This window comes from Schistosoma haematobium, chromosome 4 (assembly GCF_000699445.3).
Source record: "Schistosoma haematobium chromosome 4, whole genome shotgun sequence".
In the NCBI taxonomy this organism is placed as follows: Eukaryota; Metazoa; Platyhelminthes; class Trematoda; order Strigeidida; family Schistosomatidae; genus Schistosoma; species Schistosoma haematobium.
In genome coordinates, this window is record NC_067199.1 from 33,464,521 (window position 1) to 33,483,571 (window position 19,051).

General features: G+C 33.6%; 1 protein-coding gene across 1 annotated transcript; it reads left to right on the plus strand.

Moving 5' to 3' along the window:
- The first annotated feature begins 1,064 nt into the window (after window positions 1–1,064).
- Window positions 1,065–13,030, plus strand: MS3_00007905 (uncharacterized protein). Its single transcript, XM_051216244.1, has 7 exons — window positions 1,065–1,152; window positions 3,595–3,827; window positions 3,875–4,002; window positions 4,048–4,129; window positions 4,183–4,407; window positions 5,319–5,472; window positions 7,021–13,030. Exons 2-5 carry the CDS (start codon window positions 3,697–3,699, stop codon window positions 4,331–4,333), a joined length of 492 nt encoding a protein of 163 aa, XP_051066815.1. The 5' UTR covers window positions 1,065–1,152; window positions 3,595–3,696; the 3' UTR covers window positions 4,334–4,407; window positions 5,319–5,472; window positions 7,021–13,030.
- The last annotated feature ends 6,021 nt before the right edge of the window (window positions 13,031–19,051 follow it).

Genomic DNA, 19,051 nt, shown 5'->3' on the forward strand with positions numbered 1-19,051 from the left:
CTGCGGGTAGTAAAATAATGTTGCCCGTTAAGCTACAAGTTAGTTTGTGTAATGTATATAACTTCACTTCGACAACAGTGAATTTCACGTACGATGAAGTTGAGTTGAATCCATAAAATGAGACCATAATGCTACCCAACTCATCTTTATACGATTTACGTTATGTCCTTACTAGTAATACTTATACTCTAACGGATACAATTGGGTTATAGGATGTAGGTGCTGTGGGGCCAGTGAAATATCGCTGGGCCCTAGCCAAATCATTTGGGATTCGGTTCACTGAATATCGACCAGATCACGAGTGGGAACGCATCCACACCAGATCATGAGTGGGTACGTTGTGCTATGCATCTCTCACAACTCTCATCCAGTTCAGGCTAAACGCTTATTGATGTATCAATAGTCCTCAAGATATATCGTCCAACGACTTCATTTCTGACTTCTGATTTGACTGTTTTGATAAACTACAAATATATAGGTGTTGTCAAACTCAGAGTACATTTACCATCTTTAAGTCTATGCCATACAGTCTAAGATTTCTCTAACGCAAAATAACACTATAAACTCCAGAAATAATAGTTATTAAATAAGTGTTCAGTACCTAGGAATCAATAAATGTATTTTGTACAGATTAAAGCATCCTTCCCCAGTGGATGTTTAAAGGTCAACAATCAAGTGAGCAACACCCCAGCGTTAAATTTAGCCAAATACGAAACCACTGACAATGGCCCAGCAACAAACAATATTAAAATTAAGTAATAAGGGTAAAACGTTCAGTGGAAGACCAAAAAAATGTGGTTAAAAAAGACTTGAGTAATACTTAAAACATAAGACAAGCTAAAAAACAAAACAATAGCAATACTATTCAACAAAACACTCTGGTAGGGTTTTCAGCGTATTCTTTCTGTTACAATAGATGGGTAAGACAAATGAACGTTAATCAGGTACATAAAACTATTGACTTTCGTGGTTGTTAAACAAATGAGCTAGTTTGAATAAGAGATAAATTTTCCCGACTTCAACTCGGGATCTTGTTTGAAAGTTGACTCGCACATTTGAAATTTGTTAAAATGTATCAATATTAGTTATTTGTCTAGGTTGAACGCACAGCCGGTATTTTAACTTCCTGATTTTTGTTGCAGTTGCAAGGTAGTAAGTTTTTTATGTTTTTATACTTTCGGGAGGTCGATAAGTAACTATTGATGTTGAAAACATCGTGAAATTTTCTTTCTTCACCGTAAAAACGCAGTGAAAATGCAGATGTATCATTGTGTTTGTACTTAAATTCGATACAAACAACTTAAAATGTACTGCAAATTAGTTAACTTTAAACACACGTGTATGTAAATACGAGACACATTTAAAGTTTATTTGACTGAGTGAGTGAGACTTAGGTGTATTGATGATCAATGTATGCACAATAAGAAACATTGAATCTTCTAAAAAAATATTTTGGAAATAATTTTAACGGGGGTTGACTTTGGCATCAAAGGAGCGGTGTAAAAGACTTATAATAAATTGGTTATGCAAAAGTTAAAGGGTTTTCTAATTCATGCAGTAACTAAGGTAGAATTTCTCTCTCTCTCTCTCTCTCTCTCTCTCTATATATATATATATATATATATATATATCATAGAGAGTCATGGAACTAAAAATAAGCAGAAATGCTACTTGTTGAAATCTGTTTATTGTTGTAATTAACTCTCGGAAAGAGGGCTCAAGTGAAGAACACATATACTTGGTTAAATGACTTTAAGAAAATCTTTCAAACATTTCCACGTTTCAACAGACTCTTTAGAACATTCAATATTTTTGGCATTGTAAAGATTACGTTATTTTGATCATGGGTGACTTCTAAGCTTTGCACGTATTTCGTGGACTGACCGAGTAAGTAATGTTGATCTTAGGCGAAGGATACTTAAGATAGTAAATCTTCACCAACTGAGGTGGATAAGACATGTGTTACGTATTGCTATCTGCCACATACGTTAATAAAAGATGGTTGTTGATGCAGAGATAGGTTGAACAAAAACTAGAGACGACTAAATCAAACATGGAATCAGTCTATGAAGTCATTAACTATTAGATTAAGCCATATTAATAGATGTGGACAACCTAATTCGAGTCGGTATGATAACAGACCAGTGAGACCTTGGGTGACATGGCCCAGAACCATTCAAACCTATTCAGATGCATTCACTCTCTATTTTCCTGTTGTAGATCACCAACATAGATGATCTATGTCGAAAATGATTGGAGGCCTACTCGAGTTAGACGTGAATGGTGTGACAAACTAGCTAACGTCGAAGTCACACCTCGTGGTCAGCGCTTTACTTGGACTACCCTATTGACGTATCAAGGTACCGTAGATGCTTTGAAGACTGTACAACACAGAGGACGTTATTACGAAAATATATTAGTTAAAGTGGATACAAGCGAAAGTAAGACTACTGCCGCATGGGCCAGTTCACGGCATACGACTAACTGATGCGCGTTGGTTGTCCCTGACCTTGACGAGGATCGATGATTTGCTCGATATTTAATGACCCAACTGCCGTATGATTTGGCTAGGGCTTAGTGACATTTCGCTGGCCCTACACTGTTGATCTTGGACCTCAATATTCATTCATGCATATGTTTCCAATCTGTCTTTCCAAATAGTGCTCTCAAGGTTTCGTCTTTATTTTAGCATTGCTACTACATTATTCCGAGATCTTTTGTTATTTTTATCTCAATATGCTAATAAAGTTCCAGGAAATCGGGCCAACACACGTTTATGCCAGACTGCGTGTTACTGATATCTGTATGGACAACCGAATTGAATGCTGTAAAGCCTTGGAAAAACAGTACATTGGTTCGAAGGATTAAGAGAAAAAATATGAATGAAAGCGTGTGATAACTTGGATAACAAAAGAATGGGTAGTAATAGATTTTAATGTTTGTATATAAGAAATAGTGAATATAAGCACGCTGTAGATGTGTACCAAATCATGAAAATCCAGCTACCCACTACTCCTTGGCTTTCGGAGGTTTTTATATCGACACCTTTTATGATCAGAATAACTTTTTGAATAAAAAAAATTCCCGAAAATCATCTCAGTAGATTCTTGACATATCTAAACCGATTAAGTAAATTTTAAACCTTACTATTTATTTTAATAGGTAAATCCATAGATTGGTAGGAGCATGACTACCATTAAAGACCTGGATGGCAGTTTCGTTCTAGTATGGGACTCCTCACCAGTACACATCCACAAACCCTCACGTTGGATTCGAACTCATAACCCTCGATCCCGCGCACGAACGCTTAACCTCTAGACCACTGAGCTGGTATCTAACGGTGTTAATGTCTAACTTCGAGTGATCCATGATTTTATGTTTTGTAATCAGTGCTTTCCATTATTTTAAGGGAGGTTATTGCTTAATTTGTTGATGTAATTATGAAATTTCTATCATACAAATAGAAGCCGCTGTAAACAGAGTAGAATACACCCTAATATTTACTGAAGATAGTCGTTTCATTTATCTTAGCTTTTCGAAAAGCAAAGGACTCCTATATATATATTTTATCTGTTTTTTCTTTAAATTCTACAGTGAATTGATCCAATATCAAATTATGTCATTATCAAAGTTTTCTAATCTATTTCTTGACGATTTACCAATCCATCGATTTTGTATGTTTTTTGTATTGTTTACATGAAATATATTCGATTTTATAAACCAGCTACAAATGATTTAAATGTGTATTTACAAGACATCATCAATCAACTTTTACATATTAAAGAACCTGAAGATCCAGTAAATGTTAAACTATTCCTATCAAAATAGTATATTTTAGCAGGTTTACTTTTGATAGCATGTTATTATTTTATAGTTTTGAGCATGTTGTAAATGGGACACATACTATTCATAGAGAATTTAAATATATATCAGCTATTCCCTATAATCGTATAACATTTTTATTTAATTTATGGAATGCTTTCATGCCACTGAAAGATAAAGGTAATGTTTTAGGACAAATTTCTGTCTTACATTTTTACTCTTTAGATTTCACTATTGAAGAATTTTACACAATTGTCCAATTATTTTGTTTCGATTTTCCTGGTGAAATACTCTCTCATTGTCAAAAGTAATTTACAAATAAATGAATAATAACAATCGTAATAATGAAATTTTTTGTAGAACTTTGAATATAGTACACAACTCTACAATAGTTTACCCTTACAAAGATTTGTTTTGTATATTTCAATTTCATTTCTACTTTGAAGTTATGTTTCATCGTTTTCATTTTATTTTCTTAAATTATTGTAGAATTTGTAAATGCTTTAATTAGTGAACTTACTAAAACTGAGTCAGTTGTGTTGACTAATAAACAAAAGGGTCAATCCGAGTTAGTCGGTGAATCAGGTAATTTGGATTGGTCTTTATGATAATAACAATAATAACGTAGTGTTTAGTACTATATCGAGCCCACATAGATTATACCAGCTCCTGGGCAGACCAATTAATTCGTTTTTCTCAAGTCACATTTCGACCTTGTTGATTATTCTCTTATTAACCCTGACTGTAGTAATTGCTCGCACTATTCATTACATGTATGTAACTTAATTTTGTCTGAATGTAGATATCGAGCCACTCTTGATCAAAACAAGCTGGCTGTCTTGCCTTCTCCGCTGTGCATTACTTTGTTTCGTTTCCTTATGCTTGCTTCACCTTGTTTCACCGATTGTTTGTCTGGGTGAATAAGTGTATGAAATAGATGTATTCAAAATTCATTCTTCAATTTGTCTTATTTTATTCCGTTATTCTCTAACACAGATCAATTCGATAATTGTATATGAGGGTTGGCGGTATGTGTATTTTGATAACAATCAGCATACGATCTAACTGGAGTCAGATATAGGGTCACCAAAATAGTAACAATAATAATAATTATTACTCAAAGATAACTTTACCTTGAAACTGATATCAATTGAAGAGCCAACAGTCGACAAATAAAGATCAATCATCACTTGAATAGCTTACAAGTAATGTATTTGATTGTGGCACTAAGTGAAGTGGGTTTAGATTCCATAGACTTTGTCAGTTTTCACACAAAACTGCTTTGTTAACGAGTGTTAGTTAGGTCGAGAATTTATTCAAGCGTGGCATTCTGATAATTGTTTTCTATCATGTAATATAAGTATTTGCTTTTTCATTCTGCAGCTTTTTGGTAGTTGTTGGTCATTTTTTTTAAAATTCAGTTAGTAGACATTGTAATTATTATATTAAACAATTACGTTTAATAGTTTTTTAATGTTTTTTCATACTTCATATAGACATTTCCAGTGGAGACGGTAAATGTTCACATAAATCAGTGGCATCTGAATGTTGTTTTAAGATGAACATATTAGTTGACTTACCAAATAAATATGTGGACTCAATAGAATTTCTTAATTTTACACGTGGGTTGTATAAAGAATCAACTTTATTGTAAGTTGACTGTTTTATATATTACTTAATTATATAAGTAGTAGTTCAAATGGGATATTATCTAAATTATTATGCAAGTGAACTTGAATCCCTTTAAGTATTAAATAAATATCTTATTCTTTTGACGTATAACTCATTAATGGTGTTCATATCAGTTTGGTTTAGTGGGTAGAAATTACCATATCATTGTTGTTTAGGATTCAATGTTTATACAAGAGGTCAAAGCTCATGGTAGGTAGTTCCTGGAAAGAAAAACACCATGTTGACACAAGAATTAAGCTATTAAATAGTTAATCATTATCATGATAAGTGCTAAATCAGATCATGTACTTTGTAAATAAGTTGGAATTTGTTCAACTGGCTTATTTGTGTTATGACAGATAGTATATAGCTTGAGTAAATATTAAAATAGATTTCAGGTTTGAATTTACATGTCCATTCTTTTTTTAAGGTATTGCATTATTTAAGCTGTATAGTTCTAAATAACTTTTGAACCGATTTACCGGAACACTTTTGTTGGTAATTTAATATTATGTTATTAGGTACGACCATTTGGGCAATCACAAATGATCAGTGATGCTTATTAGATCAATCATAATGTAATGGACGAAGACTTGGAGATGGTAAACCAATTTACTGTATTAAGCAAATTACGTGCCATATTTGTAAAATATGAAAACAATACACTGAATGCTTGAGTTGCGAATCTTTCTTGAATTGTGTCCTATAAGCCCTATCTTTCTTTTATCCCTGTTCCAACTTGGAATGCTCTTCTTTTTTTCTTTCCTTCTCATGTTCCTGTTCTGTGAGTAAGAATCCTACTGCTAATTCTTGATACATACCACTTACATCTGTCCGTATAATTAACACACACCACAATAGCAGTGCTTAATTTTATGGAAGGAAAAATCCAAAATACATTATCATTAGTAAATAAAAGAGTATTAGGTTGACAACATAACAGGCTGAAAAGAAGAATTTTCACACAGCTAACCTTTTTCTGTTCTATTATAGTCAAGTAGAAGGAGTAAATGAAACAAAGAATATGTCGGCTTTTGTATGATCTGTGATAATAATTAAATTGAATGAAAGACCATTTAACATAGTTAACTCACTAACGGGCGGAGTAATTTCGTTCTTTCCGAATTTCCAACATATATGTTGACAAGAATGGGTCCTGAACGACTGTCCATCATCACGCAATATGTTTGGCAGTATAATTTGTTGTTAAATTGAAACTGAACATTTTTAAAGTATAGTCTCAGTAATTATTCAAGTTGTATTTGTGGTTTAGATGTAATTTGTGAATATTGGTTAATGATCTTGACCGTTCATTTCAAATGTAAAAAGTGAAGATATATCATATATTCGTTTCTGCTTTGTTTAATTTTGTGAAGGAGACCTATTGCATGAATATTACCGATTGTTATATATATATATATATATATATATATATATATATATAGTCCAGATATCTTCAGATAATATATTTATAAGATGTATTTTTTAAAACTAATATTTACCTACAGTATTTACTTCATTAAATAGATTACCGCCGAAATTAGTGATGCATAAATGTGCTAAAACATATCTATTTCACTCAGAATTTAATCTATATGGTTTATTCACATCATTGGCAACAGATCACTTATTAATAAAAGAGATAGGTAAATTAGTATGAATAAGTTTAACTTTTTTTGTAATTCTTAACTTTTCAGTGCCACTGAATACAATCCTCAGTAATATTTGAATTGTATCTAGGAGTGGTCAACTCATTTTGCTCTGTTTTTAGGACTTGTCAGCTGTTTGTCAATACTTATATTGATACTTACTTTACTTACTTACGCCTGTTACTCCCAATGGAGCATAGGCCGCTGATCAGCATTCTCCAACCCACTCTGTCCTGGGCCTTCTTTTCTAGTTCCATCCAATTCTTGTTCATTTTTCTCATGTCTATCTCCATTTCTCGGCGTAATGTGTTCTTTGGTCTTCCTCTTTTCCTTTGGCCTTGAGGATTCCATGTGAGGGCTTGTCTTGTAACGCAGTTGGGTGCTTTCCTCAATGTGTGTCCTATCCACTTCCAGCGCTTCTTCCTGATTTCTTCCTCCGCTGGGATCTGGTTTGTTCTCTCCCACAGTACGTTGTTGCTAATAGTGTCCGGCCAATGGATCTGAAGTATTTTGCGTAGACAATTGTTAATAAACACCTGTATTTTCTGGATGATGGCTTTCGTAGTTCTCCAGGTTTCTGCCCCATACAGTAGAACTGTCTTGACATTTGTATTGAAAATCCTGACCTTGGTGTTGGTTGACAGTTGTTTTGAGTTCCAGATGTTCCTCAGTTGTAAATATGCTGCTCTTGCTTTGCCGATCCGCGCCTTCACATCTGCATCAGATCCACCCTGTTCATCAATGATGCTGCCCAAATATGTAAAGGCTTTTACATCTTCCAAATCTTCTCCATCACTTGTGATTGGATTGGTGCATTCTGTGTTGTATCGGAGAATCCTGCTTTTCCCTTTGTGTATATTGAGACCCACTGCTGCTGATACTTGAACCTAATTCTTATCTCTTCAAATACTAATGCGTTATCGTCTAAGCTAATGAGCTCATATAGCCATTTCTAGATGTTCGTATTTAGGACTGCAGTTGCTTGATCTCTGTTGGCATGTATACATATTCAATAAATATTTATATTATTGCCTTTTAGTTGTTGGGTTCGATTATAATCATGATTATTATTCACTTTGTATGAATGGTCTAATACTAAATATATGTTGACACTAAATTATGTACATTGTATTTAAAGTAAATAATTAATTCTTTTATATTCCTTCTCATATGGTCATTTAGTTCTTGTTGTATAAATACATAGATTTAAATTATGTGGGTGAGTTGTGTATACTCTGGAATAAGTGTACTTCAATGAATACTGGATAACAAAAATGAATATGTTTTTTTTTTTAAAAAAAAGTGTACTTTGGTACTTATTTCGGTTTTATAACACTATAACTATGACAATGATTATTATATCGGTAATTTATGTTAAAGCAAAGTATTAAGTATCACTTACTATATTCTTACTGTTAAATATGAACTAATTAACCTGCTATTATTTCCCTCAATTCTGATCATGGTATTTTTAAATGAAGCATTTGAATTGTACAGATAATTTTCACCACAAATTAGTTCTAACTAGAGGACTATAAAAAAAAAGTAGTGTCACACAACTATTTTATCTAAGTTAACAGTTTCTCAATAGCACGATTCTAAGCTTTAGAAGGATCAAATAAACAATGGTAATATTTTTGGACGTAAAAGATAAATTGTTTTATTAGATTATTATACTTTGTGTCAACTAGCATGTTTTGCTAATATTGAACAACTGAAACAAAAGTGGTTGGAGACTTAATAGGAAATAGTTTTATACCAATCTCAAAGGGTAAAGATTTATCATACTGTAAAGTGTCAGGACTATCATATTTTTCTCAGTGCTTAATAAAAATATGAAACTCAGCATTCTTTAGCACTTTTCATGACAGTGTTGCATATAAGGGATTGCTTCTCACTTGGGGTTTCATCTCAGTCATCTAAAGCTGTTGACATGTGTCTTTTGTAGACACACTACGGTAGCACATCCAAAGTTGTCGGGTGAACAAAGCAAATAAAGTGGAAGCTAGGGATTAAAAGGAAACCCTCGGTGAAAATTATACTTTTTTATGTAGCATTCACTCACTAAATGAACGGAGAAATAATAAATATTGCATACGAATTGAACATTGAAAAATAGGTGCCCCACAAATTCACGGATATATATCCTATCTCATTATTTATATAATTTTAGTTGCTAATCTCCCTCTATCCCTTCTGATTATTCAGTGTACCGATTTTCAATGACGAAACTGTTTCACCAAACGCTACATTTCTATAGAATATACACTGAATCATTTTCGATCAATCAACGAGTAGAGTTAACTGGGCTTTTATTATATGTAAACCTTTATCATCTTCAGTTGTAGCTATGGTAACCTAGTAACTTAGTGAATGATACTGTTATTTAATGTGATACGTATTGTGTTCTAGTTTCACTGTGAATTTTAACTTTTGGTTCTAGGTAAATCCAATGAGTTTTAAATACTGATAAATGCGCTTTCTGGATTCCACTTCTAGCTATTATACAAAACGTAATCTTAATGTATTAAAATATTATGAAACTTGGATCGTTTACCATCCTTTGTACTGTTAGTGATAATATTTAATCCATTTTGACAAACTTTATAGTACTGTCAAATTATATTTAAATTGTTCCAGCTTACTCTTTAAGGCTCAATTTTATTACAAGGTAGCTTAGTTTAGTAGGTATTAATGATACAAATTTTTTCCTCTTTTAATCTCTCTTCATTGAGTAGAGACGTAAACACGTGGTGTTTACTGACTTGATTTAATTTGCTTCCGTAAACAGTAATTTTGTTTCAAGGTGGCATACGATTGTGTAACTAAAAAAATAAACCAAATCAATTAGTTTGTAAATATAAATAAGTCCAATTTTGGCATTCACTAATTTATTCCTTTTTTTACTTAAACAGATGTTAATTTATAGTAGTTATTTATTATCAGAATGGGAATTTTTGGAGATTGTAATAATTTGAATAGTTGAATTCATGAGTCAATCTAAGTTAGAACACCATTGAAAACCTGGAAGTTCTAGTATAGAACTCAACAGTGCGCATCCACGATCCCGCGCGCGGGACTCGAACCCAGGACCTTCGATTTTCTGCACGAACGCTTAACCTCTAAACCAGTGAGTCGACATTCAATTGGGTTGATGTCTAACTTCAATCGACCCATGATCTTGCGCAACACTTTACTCATTGTCTGAGGTCGATAAATGTCTCCACTCGACACGTATTGGACTCCAGTGGTCACGGCTTTTCACTGGATTACCAGGAAATCCATCTTGAAGCTAGTCACTAGTGAGCACCGCATGCGAGACCGAAAGCCCTGGGTTAGAGTCCCACGTGAGAGATCGTGGGTACGGACTGGTGAGGAGTTCCATACCAGGGCGAAACGGCCGTCCAGTGCTTCCAGGCTTTCAATTGTGTTCTAGCTTAGATTGACTTGTGAATTCAACTATTAAAGATATTTATTGTCTGATGAAATAAAATCGCACTGAAATGGTGAAACGTCCCTGTATTCCCTAAAGTTTTGGAGATGTTGTATTCTCTGAGCTAGATTGTTTAATTGTGAGGCTTTCATTGTCTATCTAGACAACATCTTTGGCATATACTTCAGAAAGAAGTGAGCTATCAGGATTTTTTTCATATTTGACTAACTTGTCGTTTTCATCTGGAATTTAAGTGGTTGTTGTCCGAATTTGTATGACAGTCATTTACTTCATTCATACATGAATAAATATACAAATAGAAATCAACTCAGTATATCAGCTAGTGAGAAAAAAAGGTCAACAAGTTCAGTGATCAGGTCAGGGTAGAAGACACTCCGAACAACAGTCGTATGACCACAGATAACAGTCAATTAACATCTAAGTCATCGAGCAGAGAATTGTAATAGCTCACTTTATGAGATATATATGATATTGTATAGAAGGACAGTAGAAGCCCCACAAAGAATACAAATATCTAGAATCCTCACTTTCAGATACAAATATTCTCCATTATCCACCGGGAATATTGTAAATATACTAGACACTATGTTCACTGTTCAATTTAAATGATATTATCAAAATGGATTTTTGATGTCGATTACTTTTACTAGTTTTTTTTAATCTTCCTTATGTTTTTTTTCCTTGTAGGGTTTCCTCAAGTCCATGGTTCATAATGATCGGATCAGGAAACAGACGAGCTTGATTAATATGATAGGTTTATAAAAATACAATAATTTTATGTATTCAACATTTATAAATAGAATCACATATATTTATCATGTAATCAATTAAGATAATATATAAATTAATGCACAGGTTTCATTTTCTTCCTCCCTGTATTTTTTAGCTTGATTATTTGTATGATCCGAATGTATAATTTGGGATTTATACTTATGCTGTTGTCAATATTCAATTCTGAATGATGTTTAGATGTTAGACGTCGTTGGAGCTAGTCATCAGGATACCTATGATTCTGCTTTCTTGTTAGTTAGCACTCATTATAAGGTTATGCCTTGTTGACAACTAGCGTGAAACCTAGGTCTGAGGTTTTTAAGTCAATCACGTAGCATATAAACTGAGTGGACTAAATGTCAAGTTACTTCAACCAGTGAGCACATTGTAATTTGACCTATAGAATTCAATCAGTAATAGAAGGACTTGAAAAACATGACAGATTGGTCACTACTCAGTGGTCAAACAATTGTAAATATCTGAGTCATACAGAAGGTTAGTTACGACTCGAATAACTCAGTGGTAATGCCTTAGACTATAAAGCTGAGTAACACAAAATCGAATCCATCAGGGAGCACCAGCCTAAAGGTACACCATGCTGAAACCTAGATTCAGGATTATCTCTAACATATAATGGGATGTATATTTTTGTTTTGCTTGTAAAAAAAGAGCTACTGAAAACAACAGGACAAATAACACTTCCAATCTAATTTCCAAAAATAACAATTAAAAAATATATACTATTAGTAGCAATGATTTAGTTATACAAACTTTGGGTTTAAGCTTAAACATCAGTGTACATTGTAATAACAAGTTAGTTATGGATATCAAGGGAAGAGAAAAATGAAACGAGAGAATAGTTAAATTTATATCAAATGAAATAACTTCATTTATAAATAAATAATATCTTTGTAATATCCCAATGAGTAGAAAATTAGATTTTCTGACGTTTCGTAACTTAGTGTGAGTCACTTCTTCAGAGAGTAAATAACCAACTTAACAATCTACCCAATGCTCAATTTATTTGAAACCTCATTTATAATTTATTTTTAAAGGAGAAAAAAATTCCAAAAGGAAAAAGAACAACCTGAACCGTTTAATTCTGAATTATGTAAGAGAATGATCAATCACAACGACATTTTTTTAAGTTTTTTAATTTTAATAAATGGATACTCATACATATAGTACTTGTGAATGTGTTTGTGTGTGTGTGTATCTATGTGCATTTGTGTAATGATAAATGAAATGAAATTATATACAACTAGTGTGATGTCATATTAAACGTCATCTAAAAAGTCGACTTACTTACTTATGAAAAGATTAATGTTTACTATGTGTTTAATTGACACTTAACAATAATAATAATAATAATAACAATAATAATAGTAATAATAATAATAAGTATTAATTATGTTTGTTAATATAAAATACAGAGATTGTATTTTGTTAAATGTATACGTATATAATTTTTATATATATTTCATCAAGTGAATTGTATATTTGAACTATTATTTAGAAATGAATTAATACACACACTTACACACAATTATTGCGTAATCATTTCAAACTAAATTGAATTATCAGTTTATGGGTTGTGGAGATTGTTACGTTTTCGATTGAGATCATGAACCGATTGATGTTAGACCAACATTGAAAACCTGGGAGCATTGGACAGCTGTTTCGTCCTATTGTGGGACTCCTCAGCAGTAAGCATCCACGATCCCGCTCGCGGGATTCGAACTCAGGGCCTCCAGTCTCGCGTGCAAACGCTTAACCTACTGGACCCTTGGGCTGGTATCCAACGGTGTTAATGTCTAACCCCAACCAATCCACGAAAGTCCGCGACCATCTGGTGAGAAGCCGTGACCAGTGGAGCTAATCCTTGTCGGGTAGAAACAGGTGTCTACCTCAGTACAATGGAAGATGGTCGCGCAATTTCCTGAATTGATTGAGGTTAGACATTAGCACCATTGGATGCCGGCTCAGTGGTCCAGTAGATTAAGCGTTCGCGCGTGAGACTGAAGGCCCTGTGTTCGAATCGCGCGAGCGGGATCGTGGATGCCCACTGCTGAGGGGTCCCACAATAGGACGAAACGGCCGTCCAGTGTTTCTAGGTTTTCAATGTTGGTCTAACATCAATCGGTTCATGATCTCAATCATAAATTAAATTAATTGGGAGTATACCAATATTTCATGGTGAATTCAAGATGTATTTAAATCGTTTAAATTTCTATTTTCACTATTTATATTTATTTATGTACATAGAAGCTGGTAAAAGCTTTGTATTCATGTTTTGTCAAGCAAGAATGATGACTTACTTTTTTTAAAATTATTGGTTATTAATGAAATGCAGGATGTTGGTTTCTTATTATTTGTGATTTGTTCCAGTATTGATATTCATATTGAAGCCTCCACCTCATTATATTTTAATCTAAACAGTAGACATTATTACGGCATTTTTATGGTTCAAATATTCAGACAGAAACTGATCGAAATCGGTTTGAATATGCCTAGTAATAGGTACTGTTTTATTTTAATCTTATCAGTCATTCATTTGATTTTTAAAAAAATATGAAAGTAAATTCACTTTGTATACATATTATTAAGTGAAGTAGTTGGAAGGCATCACCTAGGAACCTTGAACTTAGGTTTCATGCTAGTTGGTACTTGTCAGCAAAGTATACATATAGAATCTTGAGAGATCTAATGGTCCATGTGAGATGTAAATCTATATTACTCAATTTTATAGTATGAAACGTTGCCATTAACTCATTTAGTCTACGACTGGTCGAAACAAATCTTATGATCAAATGAAATACAAGCCATGATGGAATGCAATCAATCGTATTCTGTCTTAGATAAGGAGTGAATAAACATTTCATTGGTTAATACTCAGTGATCAATAAGTGTGGTGAATAAGTAAATATATATGTAATCATAGAATTAATTGTTTATGGTTATTGAATGCATAAAAATTATTTATTCATAGATGAAACATAATTCTCTGGTTAAGTACTGAATCTTAATTATTGATCTGTCCCACAATAATCCAAATGTCTACAGTATTCAACATGTCACATTATTATACTTCGTAGGGATGGACTGCAATTTTGACAACTGTTGTTGTCATAAGGTGATATCGATATGGGTCTTGGATAAAAACCGCCAAAGAGTTACATTTCAATATGAAACAGCTGTCTAATACTCTTTAATTTTCGATAATTATTCAACTAGTTTCAGTTAGTAATAAAAATCATCTTCCAACTATGGGTGTCTGTACATGAAATGCACTTCATTAAATTTCGAATAATGTTAGAATATGATGAATTCATTATATTTCGTTGTTTTCTATTCGGCAATATACAAGCTAATAAGTTAACTTATTTCCAATTAATAATGCCTCCAACTCTCTATATTAATCTACATGAGCATGGGAAAGCATGCACATAGAAAGGGCAGAACGACGAAGATCTAGGAGTTTTTGTTAGCCTTATTTGTGTGAACATATGCTATTGCGGACTAAATGGTCTTTGAAGTTCGACAGCACGATACCTACTTGAGATGTGATATAAAGTGGATTCAAAATAACCTATTCACAGAGGCCATAGAGATTAGGTGGCATTAATCTGACTTTTACATTCAAAAACAATACGTGGTTAATATTCGTTTGACCTCGTAGTTGAAGCATATTAACTTCTTTTTTTCATTTATTTTCTTCAGTTAATTATTATCACAATTGAATGTGTTTAACTCAGACTCATGTTTTTGGATCAAACCTCCTAGGTTTTGTTATATAATGTAGTAGAAAAATTATCCTAAGTGTCCTAGTGCTTTCATTCTAAGCATTAATGAAAAACCGTGTTAAAACTTTGATTTTTTGACTATATTTTATCCCAATTAACTTGTTCTTTATTTGTGCACAGTTCATTTCTTTACATTCCACATTAAAAGTTTGAATTATATAAATAAACTTATCAACTTGCATGTAGCTGAACAGAAAACAATGAAATGCAATGAATTCGTCGTATTCTGCAAGTTATTTCATTCTTGTTTGGCTTAAAATTGTGAAGGAAACGAATAGCATGAAACTACATTAAATAATAATCATATGTTTACTACTAACTAGCTCCCAAATAAATTTTCAAAATTTAGTTTGAAACCGCTGTCACTCAATTCTGTCAAGTCGTTACTGAGACGGTCTTGATACTACTGATTAAGCATTGGGCAATATATCCTTGAATGAATGAGTTTGAAAATGTTAATCATGGGATTTCTTCTCGGTAATCTATGAGCGTATCGTGTCCACTGTCTACATAGAAATTTTCGGCATGATATTATATAGGGTCATGAGTGCACACTCCTTTGGAATTTCAAATTTGGATTTTAAAAATAGTTATTCAGTGCTTCGTAATTATTTAGATAACGCAATGAGATGATGAAGTTTATCAAAACCATGTTTTGCGTTTTGCATGACAAGACATTGATGTACGGAAAATATGAGGTCGAACTAAACAAACTGGTAGGTAAGAAAAACATGTAATCAGAAAAAGCATGATAAATTACAGTGCTCTGGAAATTAAACCAATACCACCCCGGCACATTCAGTTTAAGCACTAATTGGTGTTAAGCACAAAGAAGGGAAGGTTCAAACTTTTGTATGATTAAGGCTTCAACAAACCTAAGTGTTAGCCCTGCACAATATTTTACAAGTCAGTCACTTCACATGTCTTGAGAGTTTCGTCAGTTCTGTCAAGTTGGTGTCTGACAAAATCTCGATGAAGATTCAAAAAGCTCAAATGAGTCTACCCATGGTGCGGGCAGGTTATCTATTAGTTAACGTAAGGGTGAGTTTATTGCATATCAATGCGCTGTGTGTTACTTTACAGTTAAGAAACATAGCTAAAGAAGATGGAAGACATGGATGGGGTACAGGATATTGATTATAGGTGTCTTCAAAGTACTTCTTGTGTATGGTCGAATAACTATGCAAGCAATGCTGTTGTTAAGCATTTGGCACTAAACAAGTATTGTTGATCGGTTGAAAAGTTATTAGAGTTTCATCAACTGAAGTGGATGAGACATAATTTTAGTCGGTGCTATGATGTAAAGTTTTAGCTTTAGTGAGGATAAAACTGAAGGGGTCAAATTAAGATATGACATCAGTTCGTGGAATTACTGACTGCTGGACTGAGCAATATTGGTTGGAGTCTTCGTGATAACCTTAGTCAGTGATCAGAGACATTAAGTAACGCTTCTCAGAATTAGTAATACTGGTGCATAAACGTTCACTCCCTATCTTCCTTTGGATATTGAGCTTTAATATTTTGTCATAATTTTTAATTCATCTATTCTTTTTCTCATTATCATGATCAATGTTTAGCCTTTCTCACTATCATTGATTCACCATGATATCAATGATTTTTTCTGTTCATCTTATCATTTTCTTAGTGTGGTCATAATGCAGTATAACAAATTGGGCTGGTGCATTTTGTGCCCAGCTCTATTTTGGTTACGGCTGTGTATGCAACATATTAATCAGTTATTGTTGTTTAGTTCAAGCTAATTTTTATGTATCATTGTTTGTGTGATTATGAGTTATGTATTGGCATAATATGTAGTACCAGAGTGATTAATTTTTAAGTTTACTTAACAAGTATAAAAAAAACAATTGTTTATTTGACTTTAATTACTAACAATTACAGCAAACAATTATTTGTGCTCTTCTGAAGTAGTCCTATTCAAATACCAGCATAAGTTTGTTTAAGCACTATTTAAGTAGTTAGTTGTTATTTTCATTTTTCCATCATACCTTAATATTCATTCTCCATCTTCAATGGTTAATAATAATAATAATAATAATAATAATAATAATAATAATAATAATGCAAGCTGACTGAATACAGTTTATTTCTTGAGATGAATATTGTGAAAGATTAAAATTGATTTTGTGTTCACTTGTCATTCACTCCTCTATATAACTACAAAATTCAAACGTGCATTAATTCAGTTGTGTATAACACATAGATTTACATCAGTTACAAATGCAGTTAAATTTGTTTTATCAAATGGAATTACACTGATACTTACCTACGCCTGTTACCCCTCGCGAAGGAGCATAGGCTGCCCACCAACATTTTCGATTGAACTATGTTTTAGGCAATCCTTCCCACATGCTATTCATTCTTTTCATGTCTGTTTCCAATTCCGAACTCAGTGTGTTCTTTGGCCTTCCTCTCTTTTGTTTTTTTTTCAGAATTCTAAGTTAGCGCTTGCTTCGTGATGCAGTTTGATTATTTCTTCAATGTGTGTCTTATCAACTTCCAACGTCTTTTCCTAATTTTCTCTTCAGCTGGAAGCTAGTTTGTTCTATCCCACAGTAGACTGTTGCCGAAGGTTTCCGGTCAATGGTCATTGAGAATCTTTTGTAGATAACTGTTTATATACCTGCACATTTTGGTGATGGTTGTGGTGGTTCTCCAAGTTTCAACTCCATACAGTAGAGCTGTCTTGACGTCCGTAGTGAAGATTATGACTTTGATATTGGCTGACATTTGTTTTGAGTTCCATATGTTCTTCACTTGTAGGAATGATGCTCTTGTTTTGCCAATCCCCGCCTTTACGTTTGTATCGGATTCTCCTAGTTCATCAACGATGCTACCCAGGTACGTGAAACTTCCACTTCTTCCAGAGTTTCCCCATCACTTGTGATTGCGTTGGTGTTCTTCTCGTTGCATTTGAGGATCTTGGTTTTTCCTTTGTGTGTGTTGGGGCCTACTGATGCTAAGGCCGTTGCTACACTAGTTGTCTTCATCTACACTTGTCCATGTGTATAGGATAGAAGGGCTAGGTAATCTGCAAAGTTCAAATACAATTGATTCCGAGCTGTTCATTGTATTCCGTGCTTCCCCTCATATGTGGAGGTCCTCATAATCCAGTCAACCACCAGGAAAAAGAAAAATGGGAGAGAGTAAGCAGCCTTGTCTAACTCGAGTTCTCACTTGGAATGAGTCTGTCAGCTGTCCTCCATGCATGACTTTGTTTTGTAATACGTCGTATGAATTCCGTGCGATGTCGACGAGCATCTTAGGTACATCAGAGTGTCAAAGAAGGTTCCATAAGGTTCTCCTATCCACACTATCAAACGCTTTCTCATATTCATGGACGTTAATGCGTAGTGACGAATCCCATTCAATTAATTGTTCAACGATGATCCGTAGTGTGGCGATTTGGTTTGTGCGCGATCGATTCTTACGGAGTCCGGTCTGTTGATCTCGATGTTGGGAGTCTACTGAATCTTTCATGTGCTTCAGTATCAATCTGTTGAAAACTTTTGCTGGTACTGGCAGTAGTGTGGTGCCTCAATAGTTCTCACACTTGCTCAGCTTTCCTTTCTTTGGTATCTTAATGAGATACACTTCTTTTCAACCTGTCGGAACTTGTTCCCTCTCCCGAATCTTCCTGAGTAGGACGTGGAGTATCTGTGGAATTATGGTCTACTTCGATATTGCTACTGCTCTAATAATAGATCTAATCCTAAAATTGTAGATTTGTCATGATGTAACTGCCTAATCTATAAGATCTTACTTGGAATTCACGTCATTGTCTACACCAACTCATCGCATAGTAGCAATCATCAATATATGATGAAGAACAAGCTTAGGCTAGAGATAGAACAATATATTCA